Source organism: Cornus florida, unplaced genomic scaffold (genome assembly GCF_030987335.1).
Source record: "Cornus florida cultivar Cherokee Brave unplaced genomic scaffold, ASM3098733v1 CherokeeBrave_3.0.0_Hap2_Chr05, whole genome shotgun sequence".
Taxonomy (NCBI): Eukaryota; Viridiplantae; Streptophyta; class Magnoliopsida; order Cornales; family Cornaceae; genus Cornus; species Cornus florida.
The window spans coordinates 117,703,711-117,721,684 of NW_026775575.1; the positions used below are offsets into that span (position 1 = coordinate 117,703,711).

Consider the following 17,974-nt stretch of genomic DNA (forward strand, 5'->3'; position numbering starts at 1 on the left):
GATGCGGCGCATTCATCAACATTGTCAAACCATTTTCTTTTCTCGATCTCTTTTTTATTATTATTATTAATTCCTAATTTTTGGTTTTTTACTAATATTTAAATAAAAACAAATCCATATCTTTCTTTACTCTCTATTATATTTCACAAATTAAGGTGTTATTTGATAAAATTAAAAATAATTACAAAAAATTTAAGATATGATTAAATTCTAAATGCTAATTGTACATGGAAAAAAAAAAGTTATACTTGTTTAAATTTTAAAGGTTTTTAGTGTCAAATGATAAATGAAGTCTTATATCATTTTAAAAAAATTCTGGATCACTTTATATATAGAAAAGCAATATACATTCTAAGAGCATCTTCAATCCAATGCTAAAACGTCTGTCATTTCTAAAATATAGCAAGGGAACTTCAAAAAAGGTTCTCTAATGCAATGTTAAAATGGCTGTCAATTTTTAACTTTGCCAAAAGTTTTGCCAATTGTAGCACAAGAAATAGCTACTGCTATTTCAGAGAGAGAGAGGCGGGGTTCAAATTTGGCGCGCACGCGCGCGCACACACACATACACACATATATCTATATATATATACATATATATTTTTAAAAGATCATAAAAAATTTCACCAATACTAGAGAGAAAGAGTGCAGAGATGATGTTGGAGAGAAATAAAGATTAATCTCGCCGGAATCCATGGACGCCACGGTTGCCAATGAGGATGTCTGTGAAGCAACAAATTGCTATAGAGAGAGGAGTATAGAGATGGCATTGGAGAGAAACATAAAAAATTTCGCCGGAATCAAAATCCATGGTCGTTAATCGTTTTTATATAGAGATTGTCTTTGTTCTGGCAAAGGCATTGAAAGATGATGCAAAGAGATGGAGAAAAGACGAAAAAAGTGGAGAGGATAAATTTGGAGTTGTCTGTTTGTGATAAGGTGATGAGTTGTCAACTTCTTATTGGTTATTGAGATTTCATTTGACACTCTCAGCAATAAAAGTCCATAAATCATTTTGTTTTATTATTATTTTTTTTTTTTTGTCCTTTTTTGACCAAATATTTTAAATATTTGTTTCTTTTTAATTAAATTTAATTTTAGTTTCCTTCTAATGTCTACAACTTAACTTGGAATGTGCCTAATATTAATATTACTGATGAAAATATGAATGGTGGGAATGGTAATTGAAAAATAATGATTGTTGTGTCAAAAAATAGCATTTTGTATAAAATGTATCATTGGAGCAGAATTGCTAAAATGTAGCATTTTGACACTCTAACCCTGTCAAAAAATAGATTTGGCATTCGAATTTAGCAATTCTGCATTAGAAATGCCCTAAGTTATTCTAAAGTATCCATGCATGTAATTAAATTATTATTTAATTAATTTAAAATTAAGTACTACGTCGAGTTATAGAACTAAATTCCAATTAATTAAAGAATTCATTAGAGTGTAGATCCAATTCTTTTCGGATGGTGACATGGCACGATATCATTAGTCATTGATAGAGAGAAGCCACGTTGGAGTAGACTCTGGCCCGTTGGGTGACACACACCTATTGAATATTGGCACGCGGAGTGACGCGCACTCGCTCTTTGGTCGCGTCGGTCTAACCTGTCCAATTTTGCCATCAAATTTTCTTAACTGATCATACATTTACAGTAGTCTGTACTCTTAAATTTCGGATGGAGAAATATATTGATATACTATATAATATATATACTTAGAGAGAGAAAGAAGAGTGGAAAAGTGAGGTAGAGAGAGAAGGAGAGCTGTACAGCACATGGCTTCGTTGCCGCTGGGACCTCAACATCCTCCAGATCATGACCCCTTGAAGCTCGCTCATCATCGCCCGGAGATGGAATCTGACAAGGTACTTTCCAGTAACTCTCCTTTATTCTCCGGCGAACTTCCGTTTTCCGGTGATCTCGTTGTCTTCTTCTCTGTTTCACCATTCCATGTTTTTGAGCTAGTTCGAGTTCAATCGACAATGATTCTTCCTCGATCTAGCTCGAGATCTTGAATTTTCATCTCAAATCTGTACTTCTCATGTTCTGTTTCTTCGACGGACATCAGAACAACGTCGTGCGGATATAGCTAGAAGATTTGGCCTCTATCGGAGAGATTTTTCTGACTATTTTAGGTCCTCTCTGTGTGAATTGAGCCGTCAGGTGTTTGCGAAAGTGGATTTGGAGTTCTGTGGTAGCTTCTATCAGCAAGAAGCGAGAGAGCATTTTGTTTGAACAAATTTTGCTTTGTTTAGTGTTTGGTAGTTCTTTTTCTCATCATGTTTGTCTGATTAGTTTAATATCTTAGCTTTGTAGCGTCTATTGTGAAGATTGTAATGTTCTTTTACGAATGATTTAGTGTTGCTTTTTTCATTACTTTCTTCTCCGTATGGTCTCGTGTTAGATCTTTGATCTTCTATGCAGTCTTCTTGGGATCCAGTGTTTGTTGTGTACGTTTCTGTAGGTTTTGGGGTTTCATGTTTCTAGGGGTTTACTTAAATGTGTTGAATTGTTGAAAACTTTTTTGTACGTTTCTTTCTTTCTTCTTTTCTTTTTTCTTTTTTTTTTTTTTTTTTTTTTCTGGTAGGTTGATTGTGCTTCAATCTGTTATTGTTTGCTTCATGCTGTTGGCAACATTTGATTCTCTCCCAATAGTCTCTTGTTTCAATTGCAAGCTTTCTAGCATGCGATGCTTTCTTGTAGCCTATGGTTATCATATATTGCTTTCCTTATGCTATCTCTCTAGATCCTTGCGCTGAGGCTTCTGTTAATCTATCATGCCCAAAAGCATTCCATAATTATTTGGGTAATATTTTCAATTGTAGTATGCTTGTTAAGTGTTAATACTAATTAGTACGATGATAAGATATTATTGTTTCTGCATCGTTGTCGCTGTCAATTTTGGGGTTGCTTTTGATGAAGGATGTGATTGCTATGAGCCTCCGTTATTATAGTTTGTGTTTGCATTAATCCTCCAGTTTGGATTACGTTGCAGGAAATGTCAGCTACTGTTATTGAGGGGAATGATCAAGTTACTGGTCACATCATTTCCACTACAATTGGGGGCAAAAATGGTGAACCCAAAAGGGTTAGGACTAAATTTTTAATCCTATATTTATATTGGCTATTCTTGTTGACCTTGTGATATGTTGCCCTTCCCTTACATTAGCAGAATGAGATTAGATATGTTACTCATATTCTTTCTTAAAGGTTTAAATAGTATTGACAATATATTTTCTTTGTATGGAAGATACATTCTCCCTCTCTTTAGTCCTATGGGGTGCACATTAGTTGTCTATTTGCTATTTTCTCATTTGAATATCTCTGGAAGTTGAATTGCGGAGCACTAAGGAGGTTTATGAGTGAATGTTTTATTTATTTATTATTATCTTACAATTTATTGACAATGATGTTCACAGACCATCAGTTACATGGCAGAACGTGTTGTTGGAACTGGATCATTTGGAATTGTGTTTCAGGTGCCGTACTCCTAGTTCTATAACTTCTGTAATCCCACTGTTGTTTTTTATATTCAATGATCTAATGCCACTCTCATCCAGGCAAAATGCTTGGAAACTGGGGAGACTGTAGCTATAAAGAAGGTCTTACAGGATAGGCGGTATAAAAATCGTGAGCTGCAGTTAATGCGCTTGATGGATCACCCAAATGTAGTTTCTCTGAAGCACTGTTTCTTTTCCACAACAATTAAAGATGAGCTTTTCCTTAATTTGGTCATGGAATATGTCCCCGAGACTATGTACCGGGTTCTGAAGCATTATAGCAATGCAAATCAGAGAATGCCGCTCATCTATGTGAAGCTCTATACGTATCAGGTTCTTTTCCTTCTGTTTTTATTTTTTTATTTTTATTTATTTTTATTGTGCTACAATTTTTATTTTTCCAACTCCGATAGAAATTAATTCCTGTCAGATATTTAGAGGGTTGGCTTATATTCATACTGTTCCTGGGGTTTGCCATAGGGATGTGAAGCCTCAAAATCTTTTGGTATGTTTTCTTTTTTCTTTTTTTCTTTTCTTTAATTTGAGTTGGATTGTGTATTTGAACCTAAATTTTGTTTAATCTGCAGGTTGATCCTCTCACCCACCAGGTTAAACTTTGTGACTTTGGAAGTGCAAAAGTTCTGGTATGTGCATTACCTTTTCAATTATGCTTTGCTTTTACTTTTACTTTGTCCATATGTGTAACTGAAAAGTAATGAAAAAACATTTATGTCACGAGGATCTTCAGAGTATTGAAATTATTTTGTGGCTTTGTGTTTTTAACCCACTTATGTTCCTTAGCATTTTATTGAACTGGAAACTAGAAACAATTTTACTGTCTAAGAAAATGGGAGATTTTGAATCCTATTATGAGTTATGCAACGCTTGCATGGATGTATCATTTAATTAAGGGTACTACTTATCAAAAAAAAATAAAATTAAGGGTACTACTTGTAAGCTTCAACGTATTTGAAATTCCATAGTGATTGGAGGTGGAATTAATATAACCAAAATATTATTGAGCCCAACCTGGTTCTAGGATATTACATACTGGTTACCTTGAGTCTCTAGATACCTAACTGTATGAGTACGTCCTTCCTAAATATTTCATATGCGTGCATTTCTCAAATGTAGGGTTGTCAATGAGCCAAGCTAAATCGGCTTCCTAGTGACTGATTGTGCATCTGTGAGCAATCTGAGCTTGAGCCTCAAAATTTAGCTACTGTACCTAAGCCAATCTAGTTGGTATTAGCTCAGTTTAAACTTCGGTCTTCTATTTTTATTACATAGAACCATTTTTCATTAAATTTGCAAATATATTTATGAAAATATTAACTTGTTTGTGCTATATTGTACCCTTGTATAAGAAAAACTAATTTCGTCTTATTAGATGGATGCTGAGTTATGGGTTTTTGGGTACATTTGGTCATGGACTTCGGGGTTCACAATACTACTTAGCTTTAAAAAAACCAGACTCTGGTAAGTTGAGTGATGTTGTACAGAGCTTTGCAGAACTATATAAAGCACAGATGGGGCCTAACCCTTCTTCTGACTTCAGCATCCTGAGCTTGAGCTTGCTCAAATACAACATTTCAAGGTCTAGATTGTTGAATGCATATAGTGTGTGCATTTCTGGTTAAATTTGTACATGGGTGTTTTAATATACCGTATGCATTTGCAAGATACTGAAGTAGGTTCATTTAAGATGCACATTGTGCCAATTTGTGTCTGAGAAATAGAAATGAATCTATCAGAAAATTAGAACTCATGACTTATCCAAGTTGGAAGCTCATGCATCTAAACACGTTCCTCTTTGTCATTCTTTCTATGACTTCAGTTATATTTTCTCTTAAAGCCAATTTTCCATGACACGTATGTTGAGATTTTCTCTTAAAGCTGATTTCTAAATGTAGATTAATGTCCATGTTAGTGGTAAAATAACATGCAATGTGTAGAGTTGTCAGTACTACTTATTGTGGAACATTATCCCTATGATATTTCATGACTTTTTGTTGCTTATATATATATATATATATATGTATGTATTTATCTTTTCCATTTCTTGAGAATTTTAAAAGAACTGAAAACTTTAATACTCTAGTACTTCATTTGTTGGATGTTTGAAAAACATTTTATCCCTTTCTAGGAAACATCGCTAGTATATAGTTGCCGTGAAATTAGTTCAAGATGGCAAATACGTATTCCCGGAAATTTGTTGCGGAAGTTTGGACAAACTTCAAAAAAATTATAGGGAACCACTAGACAATGTTCTGGAAAGATAAACTTGCAGTTGAACATTCCAAAACCGCTTAGAAAATTTATGAAGTACATGCTTCACACAGAACATATATTTCTATGCGCTTAAGCCTTTTCCTAATATAGATATATCACTTCCCATAAAAACTTTTAAAATTTTTATTCTGGTTTACATTATGATTTATCTTGCACCTTTATGAAGTTCATTATTGTCACTACTAAGTTTCATTATTGTCACTACTAAGTTTCTTTTTGCTGCCAAATTACATATCTTTTTCATTTCCCATGGTTTTTTGAACCACATTTTTCACTTCCATATCCATTGTCTTTTCCCACTTTCATTCCTATTATGGTTAGTATAGCAGTCATATAATTGATTTTGGTTCCTTGTCTCCTCTGGTTTTGTTTACTTTGTTCATATACTAACCTTTTAGATGCTAATTCACTTTGCAAGTCCAGACATCTATGTTTGGGTTTTTTCTCCTTTTTCTTTTGCTTTCATTGATAAGAAGAGTTGACCATCGATTTCTTCCAGTATCTCATGGCAATTACATGTATCCATTTCTAATCTCACCTGGCTCCTTTTCCGCCTTGGTGTACCTCTTATTTAATGTTAAGCTTCAATGTGACATCTTTCCATTCAATCAGGCCATAAAGCAATATATTATTGTAAGATGTCTGTAATTTTTTATTGGGAATCGGGAACTGCATATTGTTTTTAACAGTTCGCTAAAATATGTTTGTTTAGTCTTCCCCATCAATATTGTTATGCATTTTTATCCAACTTTTTTTCTTCTGGTCTATCATTTTTTTGTTGAATGTTTATAGTTTCATCAAGATTTTTTGTTATAATCAGGTAAAGGGCGAAGCAAACATATCATACATATGTTCTCGTTACTACCGGGCTCCAGAACTCATATTTGGTGCAACAGAATATACGACATCAATAGATATTTGGTCAGCTGGTTGCGTACTTGCTGAGCTTCTTCTAGGGCAGGTTTGTACACATTATTCCTCTCAATTTTTTTAATAGTATCTCGACTGCTTCTTCAAATATAGTTTGCTTACTCTATAATTACAAATTTTGTTATAGCCACTATTTCCTGGAGAAAATGCAGTGGACCAGCTTGTAGAGATTATCAAGGTGCTGGCTCTTATCTGTTTTGGTATGTCCAAGGATTACAACTCTAATAATTTTTTGATTGCGTGTACTGATTCTAGAACCTCTTTATAGGTTCTTGGTACTCCAACTCGAGAAGAAATTCGCTGTATGAATCCAAATTATACTGATTTTAGGTTTCCTCAGATTAAAGCGCACCCTTGGCACAAGGTATGCTGTTTTGATTTTCCTGTCTGATGTGACAGTTCCTTGGTGGTTTCCAAAAAGTGGCATAAGTTTGAACTTTGGAGATTGATCAATGAGTTATATGTTTTCAGGTTTTCCACAAGCGGATGCCTCCTGAAGCAATTGATCTTGCTTCACGGCTCCTTCAATACTCACCAAGCCTTCGCTGCACTGCAGTGAGTTTCATTTCTACCTTCTCTTCATCAAGATTTATAAATATTTGCCTTTAAATATAACCTATCATCACAAGTAACCATGTTCGACATTTTTTTTTTTTGATAAGTAACCATGTTCGACATTTTAAACACTAAAAAGGCTTGGATGCAAACCTACCTCTTGTAATTATCTCCTCTAACTGTGGCTCTGAGCTGTTGTAATTTCAAGTGCCTTACAATTATTCCAGACTAACTTAACGTAAAAATCTTTGGATACCTACCACTCTTGCAATTGCCTTGCTGATTTATTTATTTATTTATTTTGGCTGCAGCTAGAAGCATGTGCCCATTCTTTCTTTGATGAGCTCCGGGATCCCAATGCCCGCCTTCCGAATGGTCGCCCTTTGCCCCCTCTTTTCAACTTTAAGCCGGAAGTATGCCTCCTAACTACTTATTGATTTTCCAATTTGGAAAAGTGACTTCTTCATATCAATCTTATTATTATGGACACATTTTATAATTTAATGCATTGGCACTGTTGTGATTTCACCATGCCCATTTTTAAGTTGTAACCACAGCATATATGTAGGCAGTCTGCTCATATATTCTAAAATTTTGCTAAAATATTTGACTTCTTAAGCAAGATAAAGGATTTCAAACAACCTCGAGATAAGAGGGGTAGATATTATTTTAGCAATTTATTGTGGGAGATCTCATCATCTCCGATATTATTGTCCTGCTGTACAGATTTTAGCTGATGTCTCATTTCTTATAAATTTCATATATCAAGTAAGATATAGACATCTCGGAGTATAAATGGACATGCTCACTACGTGGCACCTTTTGATTTCTGACCCGAGTTTCTTCAATTCGATTGAAGTTGTTACTTAGCCTACCCTGTGCATGTCATAGCAATATAAATATATCGCAGTTTTTTTTTTTTTTTCTTCCCTGGAGTCTTCTTTGATTGGCACACTAACCAAAATCATTTTGGCTAGCAAATGGCTAAAATCTAATACGGGAAAACTATAGGTAATCTGACAGAAATTTGGGGGCTAAAGATGTACTTTATGTATTTATTTATTTTATTTTTTTAAGTAGGAGCTAAAGGTGCACTTGACTGTACTGTAATCCTACGTGAGGCCTTCTAGTATTGTAAGAATGATATTTTGTTACACCATATCTAATTGGGCTTTAATAGTTGTTTCCCTTAGTTGTCTCTAAGTAGTTGGGAGAAGATTTGAAAACATTACTATAATTGCTGACGTGATTGTTGATTCCTCATGTACTTCGCTTACCCATCTGGTGTTGCAGCTAGCTAGAGCGTCACCTGAGTTGATCAATAGGCTAATACCGGAACATGTCAGGCGGCAAGCTGGTCTCAGCTTTCCACATCCAGCCGGGACGTAAGCCAATTGTTGGAACTCAGAATCAACAACGTCAAGGGAGCTTGTGTGGTTTATATCACTTGGGCATAAATGGTTGGTCGCTGGGCAAAGATGTGTATGCTAATACTGGCTGTTCAGCTTGAGCTGGAATTTGATATTTCTGTTTACTATTGTCATAGCCAATGGAAAAACTTTTTCGCAGTTATGTACATTATTTTGATCTTAAAATTCGAGAAAGCTGAGTTAAAAATGGTAATGCATTCATTTCTAGCTAGGGAGATTCTCTGAAGGAACAGCAGCACTAAAGAGCTATTTGTATATTGGCTTCTTGTTTTTATCTACATAATGTTGTTTCTACTTAAGTTTGCGGTTTGGCTTTTGGTCCCGAATTGGAATTACAGTTGTTGTAGCGGGAGGGCAATTTTTTATTCCATCAAAATATCAGGGTAGTTTGAAATTTTGACCAAACATATTTTACTAAACTAAAGCATCGCTTGATCATGCCATAACATAAACCCAATTCTGCACACAACAAATGACAAATGACCCAGTCGAATTTTCATCACACCTGTATGGTGGAGTAAAAAAAACAAATCCCAACTCTATTACAAACCGTGTCTTATTCTAAGCACCTTCATAAGCTTTTGACTGAGTTTTTCCAAGCTACCGTTTTCAGCTTTTTGCTTCGTAACAATATTGCTGGGGAGTAAAAGAGCAATTCAACACCGATTGAATCTGTCACAAATATTTCTCCTAATGTCCATTTACACTGTTACTTAATAGTGTTAAAACAATAGAAAAATGCTGAGCATGCCATGCAAATTCATCATGAAAATATATCATTTTTTTTTTTTCTTAATTGGCACTCACACACAGTTGTATTAGAGGAGACTTGAACCCCCGACCTCCTCCTTTTGGGAAGTAAGAAACTGATATAAGTATCACTTTCTCCGAGTAGATGCTAAAGATTAGGTCTATATTCAATATATAACTCCAATCACCCTACATTGACAGAATATAACACCAAATAAAAAGAGAAGAAAAAGAAGTCGCGAATGCCTTTACTTTAACGTGCTCACAGTATGAAACATACACTACATCTTGTTGGAAAACTAGATAAGGATCAGCCAGATCCACATGGAGTCCTAACAAAACTGTAAGAAAACTCAAACCAAGGTCACCCTTCAACGGTTAATGTAGAGAAAAGGATGTAATCCAAAGTTAAAAACTCCAGCACAATATCTTATTCATATTTTCTTTGGGGAAAAACAAAACGGGAAAATGTTTCAAAAGCATAAATTTTGAAGGAATTGGAAGTGGAGGATAAAAATATCATGATATTTGAAAAACCTAATTATATTGTAATGGCCTCCCAATTAGTTATTTGGCTGATATAAGCGTTGCAGTTTGATTCCTTAAGCAGATTTTGTGACCTCATGGATAGCATTCGCCAAGTATCCAACATTGCCCGTAGTAACCCCAGCCATACTGTATCATATTGGTTGCAGATTAGCATAATGACCAAATCACATAGAGGAATAAGAAAGATCCAAGCATGTAAAGATATAATATGCAGTCAGACATTTTACCTGATACGACCATTGCGTGTCATGTATATATGGAATTCACTCGTCAAACGGTCAACTTGTTCAGGAGTCATCCCACTATAGCAAAACATGCCAATCTATTTGCAATACCAAGCATGATTGCAATTAGACACACAAGATAAAGATGGAGATAACAACAATAGAATAGTTATATAAGTAATTGGTATTTGACAAATTTTATTATACCTGCTTAGTTATATGCTCCCATGATAGAGGTGACCCTAACTTTTCAAGGTTTTCTTGTAAAGCAATTCGCATTCCAATGATGCGATCAGCCATGACCTATAGAGAGGAACATGTGAGACTTTCTAAGGTAATAAAAGTTCAGGTATAATAATAGAAGGCTTGAGCATAATGTGTGACATGAATAATGGTTTCAATTAAAAAAAGCTCTGTGGAACTCAGCCGCAAGTTATGTATACCTATACATCTACAACAAATCCAGAGATGCAAGTTAAATCTAATTTTTACTACTAAAATGGTTAGATAATGTGTCTTATTCATTTATATGGTGGGATATTATAATGTCACAACTTCTTTATATATTTAAAAGGTTTAGATGTATTGTTCATTTTGTCATATGAGACCAATATTGTTAACTCAAATGATGGAGACAGATATATATATATATATGGCTTTAATCAGGCAAAGTATGCTACTGGATATAATCCAAATAGAATATCGTCACCACCACTCCAATCACTCAGGAGTCAGGAGTGACAAGTTCATCATTGGATAAAGGCCATTATATACTCCCATATACAGAATTCTGAGACCCCCACCCCCCCAACCCCCCTCCTCAAGATTTACTAATAGAATCGAAAGCCCCACCTCCCTGGGGAAAACTTGAGCCGAGGTTAAGATTTGTACAGACAGTCACATCTGCTGACTAGACTTCCTTTGCAAGGCTATTTTAACCTTTGTTATAACAACATTCATTAACTAAGATTAAGAGTAAAAAGTCATGAAAATGATTCTACAGCAAAATTGAATGTGAGAAGTTAAATGTGTTGAAGAAATTGTTTCTAGAATATCACCGGCAGGCAATTATCCACAAGTGAATTTATGAAATAAAGCTACACCTGAAGAAACTGAAGGTTCCAACAATAGCTTCAGAAGGCAACAATACGAAGTGGCAAATGAAACATAAGTGTCACAGATTTTTCAAACACTAGATTTCTACCCTATTTCCAAGCATCTCAAATAAAAGCCAAAATGAAGTAAAAACAAATATCAAACTTGAATTCATTTAAACAAGGAAAAAAAAAAAAATTGACTTCATTTATATGCTTTCTTTGTGTTCATGTAAAATTCTAGGGCCAGCAGAATCTATTTGTGTAAATTTCTCAAAATGCTACTGCTAATGACAGAATAATTACTAATGTTCACATCATCCTGTGAAAATAAAAATATCTAGAACATAGAGTAACAATTCATAGTCTAGTGACTCAATCACTTCAAATACCATTTAAATGCCATAATAGAAAAGTGTTTCCAAATTAAACCGTAATATGTGTAAAAAACAGATTGTCATTTAAATATTAAATTAAACAAGTTCTGCACTAAACTAATTAGATTTTAAAATTAATTAGTGGGGACTACTGGGGCATAAATTCATTTCCCAGTGAAGGCCCATCAACCACCAAATGAATTCGCCACAATTTTCTTTTCTTTCATCAACCAAGCTTAATTGCAGAGAGAATAATTTTCACATGAATGCACTTAGTGACACCACATTTTCAGATCATAATGTGTTAAATCATTGAACATCTGGAGGGTTGCCGAATCAGAAGACTTAATGGACAACTGTTTTTCAACAAGAATGGTTTCAATTAATACCACCAAGCCTTCAGCTCAAGGGGTATCCTCTCCTCACACATGGGAAGTTGAGAGTTCAAGTCGCCATTGAAGCAACAGTGTGTGTGTGTGTGTGTGTGTGTGAGAGAGAGAGAGAGAGAGAGTTGGGGGGTTGTCTCTTGACCTACAAAAAAAGAAAAAAAATAATCAATTGATGACAAGAACACTTGTCATTTTGTTGACAAGGGAAGCAAAGGCAAGACTGCAACTAATATATTGTTTTCAGCTTCACCTTTTAGGCATATCTTGCCAGCAATTTGATTCGTACCTCAAGGCATGTTCTTTAAGCATTGGACATGATCTTTCAATACATTTCAAAATATACCACAGTAATTAAAGAAAAAAATGCCTTCCAGCTATAAAGCATGGGGTGTTTAGAGCACTTGCTTGTACTCACATATGGCATCTTACCTATCGTATTTAGTTGGAAAACCACTAAGTTATGTTACAAGGATTTAAGATATCTAAAAAATACTATTTGCTAGTATATTACCTTAACTTCCTTGAGCCACAATTTCTTTAATTCTGGATCACTGAGGATAGTTGAAACAATTAGTGCCCCATGAACAGGTGGATTACTGTACATAGGTCTGGCAATCTGCTGCAACTGACTTTTCACAGCCACAGCTTGTTTTTCATCAACGCAAACCACACTGCAAAAATATATGTCAGCAGAAGGGAGTGCTAGGGAGATCTCCACTTTCTGAATTCACTTTACAATGTATAGAAGGTTTAGTAGTAAGCTATGTTCTTCATTGTTTACCTATAGGGAATTAGAAAGTAATACTAACAATAAATAGATGCCACGCCATAAAGACATCAGAAGCAACACAAAATACCCATCAAGTGTTACACACTTAAACCTCTCATATTATCTCTCCAACTCCGTAATCAGGACCGTGCACTTCCTAGTACTACAGTGATGTTGCAATAGAAATTGGATTCAATCATCAGATAACCTTGAAAGCTTGAAATAAGACCCAGGAAAGTAACGTTATCAGAAAAACTCAAAAAATATGAAATATTTGATGATATAGGAAAAGAAATGGACAATTGTGATGGCGAGATGTAGCTTATAAATTTCAACAGAATAAATTATGATTTTTATTTATTTTTAATTGTTCTTCAAAGAGGGAGAATTATACCTCTATATAATTAGCTTGATGGTTCTATAAAATTTTAATTGCATATTATTAATTAGACAGTATAGATACATTGGCATAATAATAATAACTTGTTATACGCCCAGAACCTTTAAGACTTCTGAGAAATTAGTGTTCCTCGCTACTGCCACAACCCCATTTCTATAACCACTCTAGCTCAGCTTCGTAATAGTACAAGAAGACCAAATCCTTTTGTTAGCTACTGTTAATGGATGCTATAAGGGATAACTAATTTTGTGTCAATATGTGCAGAAAGACAAGTGGGACAAACTATTCCATATTTCTGAAACCCTCATATTCAATCTTACCAGCAGTTGTAACAGATTTATAAAGAAAAAGAGTATTATAATAACAAGTTTAAAACCTCATATCCAAGGCCTGCATAACAAGTCTACAAAGAAAAAGAGCATAATAATGACAAGTTTAAAACCTCATGTCCATGCCCTGCATAACTGACATCATTGAGTAGCATGAAGAAGCTTGGTATCAAACTTTATTGTCTGTGACATGTCAATGATCTCATTCAATGTAAGTGAAAAATGATACATTCTTTATACAAATAACCGCACATGTATAAAATCTCAGATTATCATATGCAGGTTAGTAGACTAGAACTGTAATAATGTCCAACAGTCCAGATTACCACAGGAGAAGTCCAAGAAAATAATATGAGTGTAAAATTTTTGTCATCTACGACAAGTCATACAATAATGAAATCATTCAGCGGAGTAATCTTGTTAAAGTAATACTGGAATCAAGGTGGGAGCACCACACAAACAATCACCTGAGACATCCTACTCTCTGGCCATAGAGTCCCATATTTTTTGCATATGATTGGGCACAACCAATTGGATGACCATCCTCAAGAAAGATCCTGATAGATTTTGCATCCCTCTCTGGATCACCGCTAGCAAAACCTTGATATGCCATGTCAAAGAAGGCAAAATGACCTTTGACCTGACAATTAAGATTTTTAGTTTATGAAAGAAGAACAGAATATCTATCATGTGTGTGTACCTTGAACTGGTGTGAGATCTCTCTCCATTGTTCCTCTGAGGGGTCCACTCCAGTCGGATTATGAGCACAAGCATGAAGCAGAAAGAATGACCCATTTGGAGCATTCTGTACAAGAAAATAAACAGATAAATGTTATAAAAATATATATAGATACGCAAAAGAAAAAAATGGACTATCAAGATGTGTCTTGCCCACCTTTATGTCATCCATCATTGAAGCAAAATCTAATCCTTTCGACTCTGGATGATAGTAATGAAATGTCTTTTGAGTGACGTGAGCATCTCTCCAGATGTTATGATGACTGTTAAATTATCTTGTTAAAAGTTTCAAAGAAAGAGAACCTTATAAAGGAGTAATGAAAATTTCTAGCAACAATGCTCACTTGGACCAAGTAGGGACCGGAATGTAGATTTGAGAATCAGGGCAAAAACGTTTTTGAAAGTCTGCAAAAAGTCGACATGCTCCGGTCCCTGAGAGAGCTTGCACCGCTGCAATCCGCTTATCTTTGATCAAGTCAGAATTCTCCCCGTACGCCAGCTTCAATGTTTCCTCAACCATCTTCACACTTCCTCCCATGGGAAGATATTCCCTGGCAATTTTTAAAAATAAAAATACTATAAAATAAAATAAAAGGTTGTATAACATATTTCATCAAGAATCAAAACTGTGCAGCACAAATAATATACACACACACACACACACACACACACACAGAATACAAGATACAGTGCTGCCCTTAATTGTTTAACCAATGAAAAAATTACAGCATAAAACTATGATTTGAGAAGACACGGAAACAGCGGACACAAGAAATAACAGATCTTCCAAAGAAATGTACCCCCTTCTAAAGTGCCCTTATATTCATAAAACTCAGTCACACTCTCATCAGTAATGAAAAATGAGCAGAGTGAAAGATTTATAACAAAAGGGAACTTTTAATATTTGTGCTGAACTGATGATACTACAAAGCTCAGATGGAGATACCTGTTTCCGTATCATTAAGTTCTTAATCAAATCTTATGCAATAGAACAATATCATTGGGCTTGATACAGTTCATATTATGATTATCCTATATAATCTGGTCCTAATATATTATATGTGCATATATAAGTCATGTTGATCTCATATCTTATTTTTTACCACCCTGCTAACAGTAAAAAATGAACTCTCTGCAATAAGGGTATAAAAGAACAAACTGCTATTTGATTTGATGGAAATATTTTCCAGAGCAACTCCAATCATGCAGTGAGATAAACTTTTTTCAACACAAATTAAAGAAACATGACTATTTTTTCCATTACATTTCACTAAAAGCATTAGCAGAATAATATTTCAGGGAGATTCCTTTCTTTTTTAGTCTCCATTTATTCTGATATAGAGTTGTCCTTGAAGTTGGGGAAATCTTATCAGGCCAGCTTCAAATATATATATATACATATAATTTAGGAAATATATATATATACATATTACAAACTGGTAAGGGTTTTGTTTTTTTAGAATAAGTTTTTCTTGGAAATATTATCCTTGCAACAAACAGAACGAAGATATTACTTGTATTTCCCTTGCAACAAACAGAGTGACTAGGGAATCTTGGTCCATTAGCCAAAAAAAGGTGGAATTGCAATATTGAAAAAGAAAAAGAAGCATGACTACATCATGATACAAAAGTAGCGCATAAAGATAAAAAGAGAAATCAAATTGGCAAGTGGAGAATAAAAAAAATTGGCCAGCATTGCAATATTTACAAGTTGAAAAGGTGTTACTTTCCATAACCTCAAACTTGTAATTTGTAATTCAAAAAAGATTCTAACTAACCAACACCTGTGATAACATTAATAAATAGTAAGGCCTCAGTTTTCTGTTTGGTTACCGAGAAAATAAACAGAAAAAGAAGCATGACTACATCATGATACAAAAGTAAGGCATAACGATAAAAAAAGAAATCAAATTAGCAAGGGGAGAATTAAAAAAATTGGTGTTAGTTTCCTAACCTACCAAATTTTAGAAAAGTGAAAAGTGAGATTTGAAAAGTGAAAGTACAATTTTAGATTTGAAAAGTGAAAGTACAATTTTTTTTTTTTTTTTTTGGTAACATTACAAATTTAACTTTCTTGCATTAAACTTATAAAAGGTAAACTATCACATCACATAGATCAACTATTGACATATTTGATAATTCATTTAGTACCCATAAAACAAAAAATATATTCAAACTTATCTTCCTAAAAAGTTAGATTCCGGAAAATGGAGATTTCATTTGGTACAGGGGTAGTAATTTGTAACTCAAAAACGGTTCTAACTAACTGTGATAACAATAATAATAATAATAAATAGTAAGGCCTCAGTTCTCTGTTTGGTTACCGAGAAAATAAATGGAAAGAAAATAAATTAAGAATTTTTTCATATTTACACCTGAAACAACAGAAATATAGTTTGCTCAACCTAACCTAAAATAAGAATTTGGCAGATTCAATATCTTGTTTCTTTTACTTTTCTTTCGCTTTCCCGGGAACCAAACAAAAGGTGAACGTGTAAAAAATAATTGCCGACACGCACTTACATGTTTGAATTTCCGGCGATCCTCCGCTCAGCTTCTCTGACGCACCCGAGAACAACAGGCTTTCCATTATCGTCACGATAAGCACCCTAAACAACCAGAAAAGAAATAAAATTAAAGGAAGTCTAATTGAGCTGAATTGCTACATCTCTTTTTCTTTTACATCGTTTTCCTAGCAACCAAACGGAAAATGAGAGATAGAATAGGGATAGATTCAGGGACGAAGCCAGAATTTTTGTTCGTATACTGACTCCGTCCTGGATAGATTAATTGTGGAGACTTACAACTCCGACATTGACTTTATCGGGACTGGGATCTGCTAGAAAAGCTTCGGTGACGCCGAGAATCGGATCCTTGGCTGCGGGCTGGACGCTTGTCCACCAGGAGGACATGGATCGCGCTCCGAACGCTGAATCTGACCGGAGGAGGATTTGTCTCGAGATCGCTAATCGAAACGCCATGGACAATGATGATCCACTACAGTACCATCTCATGCAAAAATATATATGTATATCTAACGACTGTGTATGTATTTATATATGCATAACTATAATTGTATATATATACAGTATAAAAATAGATCAGTGATCGACGAAGGAACCTTGAAAAGTGTGACGCTGCTAGTGGGCGATTGATGCACGTATGTATTTTATGACATTTTTGCTTATCCAATTAAGAGAATATTACCGCTCGCCCACTAACTCTCCATCATATACGATAATACGAGTGACAAATACATTTTGAAAAATAAAGGAAACGTAATAAAAAAAATTAAAATTTATGTATATAATGAGCTAACAAATACATTTTGAAAAATAACGGAAACGTAATAAAAAAATTAAAATTTATGTATATAATGAGCTAACAAATTGAGTTTGAACGGAGTGTGAAGTCATCAGACTCAAACCAATTTGCATTACTTTTGATAATTGTGTATATCAAATCTAAATAGTATTTAAATAAATAAATTTAGATAGTTTTGAATTTGAATGCTCATATTATTGTAGGTTGTATTTAAAGGACTTGGATCGTCTAAGTTAAATATTCTCTAAGGGTCAATTTGGTGTAATGGCTAAGAGAGGAAAGGGAAGGGAATGTGATGGAGGGGGATTAAAAAGAT

General features: G+C 34.4%; 2 protein-coding genes across 2 annotated transcripts; one reads left to right on the top strand and one right to left on the bottom strand.

The window, feature by feature from the left end:
* Positions 1-1,688: 1,688 nt before the first annotated feature.
* Positions 1,689-9,014, top strand: LOC132308970 (shaggy-related protein kinase eta-like). Its single transcript, XM_059807287.1, has 12 exons — positions 1,689-1,873; positions 3,004-3,096; positions 3,428-3,487; positions 3,569-3,841; positions 3,939-4,013; positions 4,096-4,152; positions 6,621-6,761; positions 6,858-6,908; positions 6,999-7,094; positions 7,202-7,285; positions 7,597-7,698; positions 8,579-9,014. The coding sequence occupies exons 1-12, from the start codon at positions 1,784-1,786 to the stop codon at positions 8,672-8,674; spliced, it is 1,218 nt and encodes a 405-aa protein (XP_059663270.1). The 5' UTR covers positions 1,689-1,783; the 3' UTR covers positions 8,675-9,014.
* A 668-nt stretch (positions 9,015-9,682) lies between these two features.
* LOC132308969 (aspartate aminotransferase, mitochondrial) lies at positions 9,683-17,466 on the bottom strand. The gene is made up of 10 exons (XM_059807286.1): positions 17,139-17,466; positions 16,858-16,943; positions 14,679-14,885; positions 14,492-14,597; positions 14,297-14,401; positions 14,064-14,236; positions 12,610-12,769; positions 10,446-10,541; positions 10,242-10,336; positions 9,683-10,140 (listed from the first exon to the last, which is right to left on the bottom strand). Exons 1-10 carry the CDS (start codon positions 17,346-17,348, stop codon positions 10,068-10,070), a joined length of 1,311 nt encoding a protein of 436 aa, XP_059663269.1. The 5' UTR covers positions 17,349-17,466; the 3' UTR covers positions 9,683-10,067.
* Between the last annotated feature and the right edge of the window lie 508 nt (positions 17,467-17,974).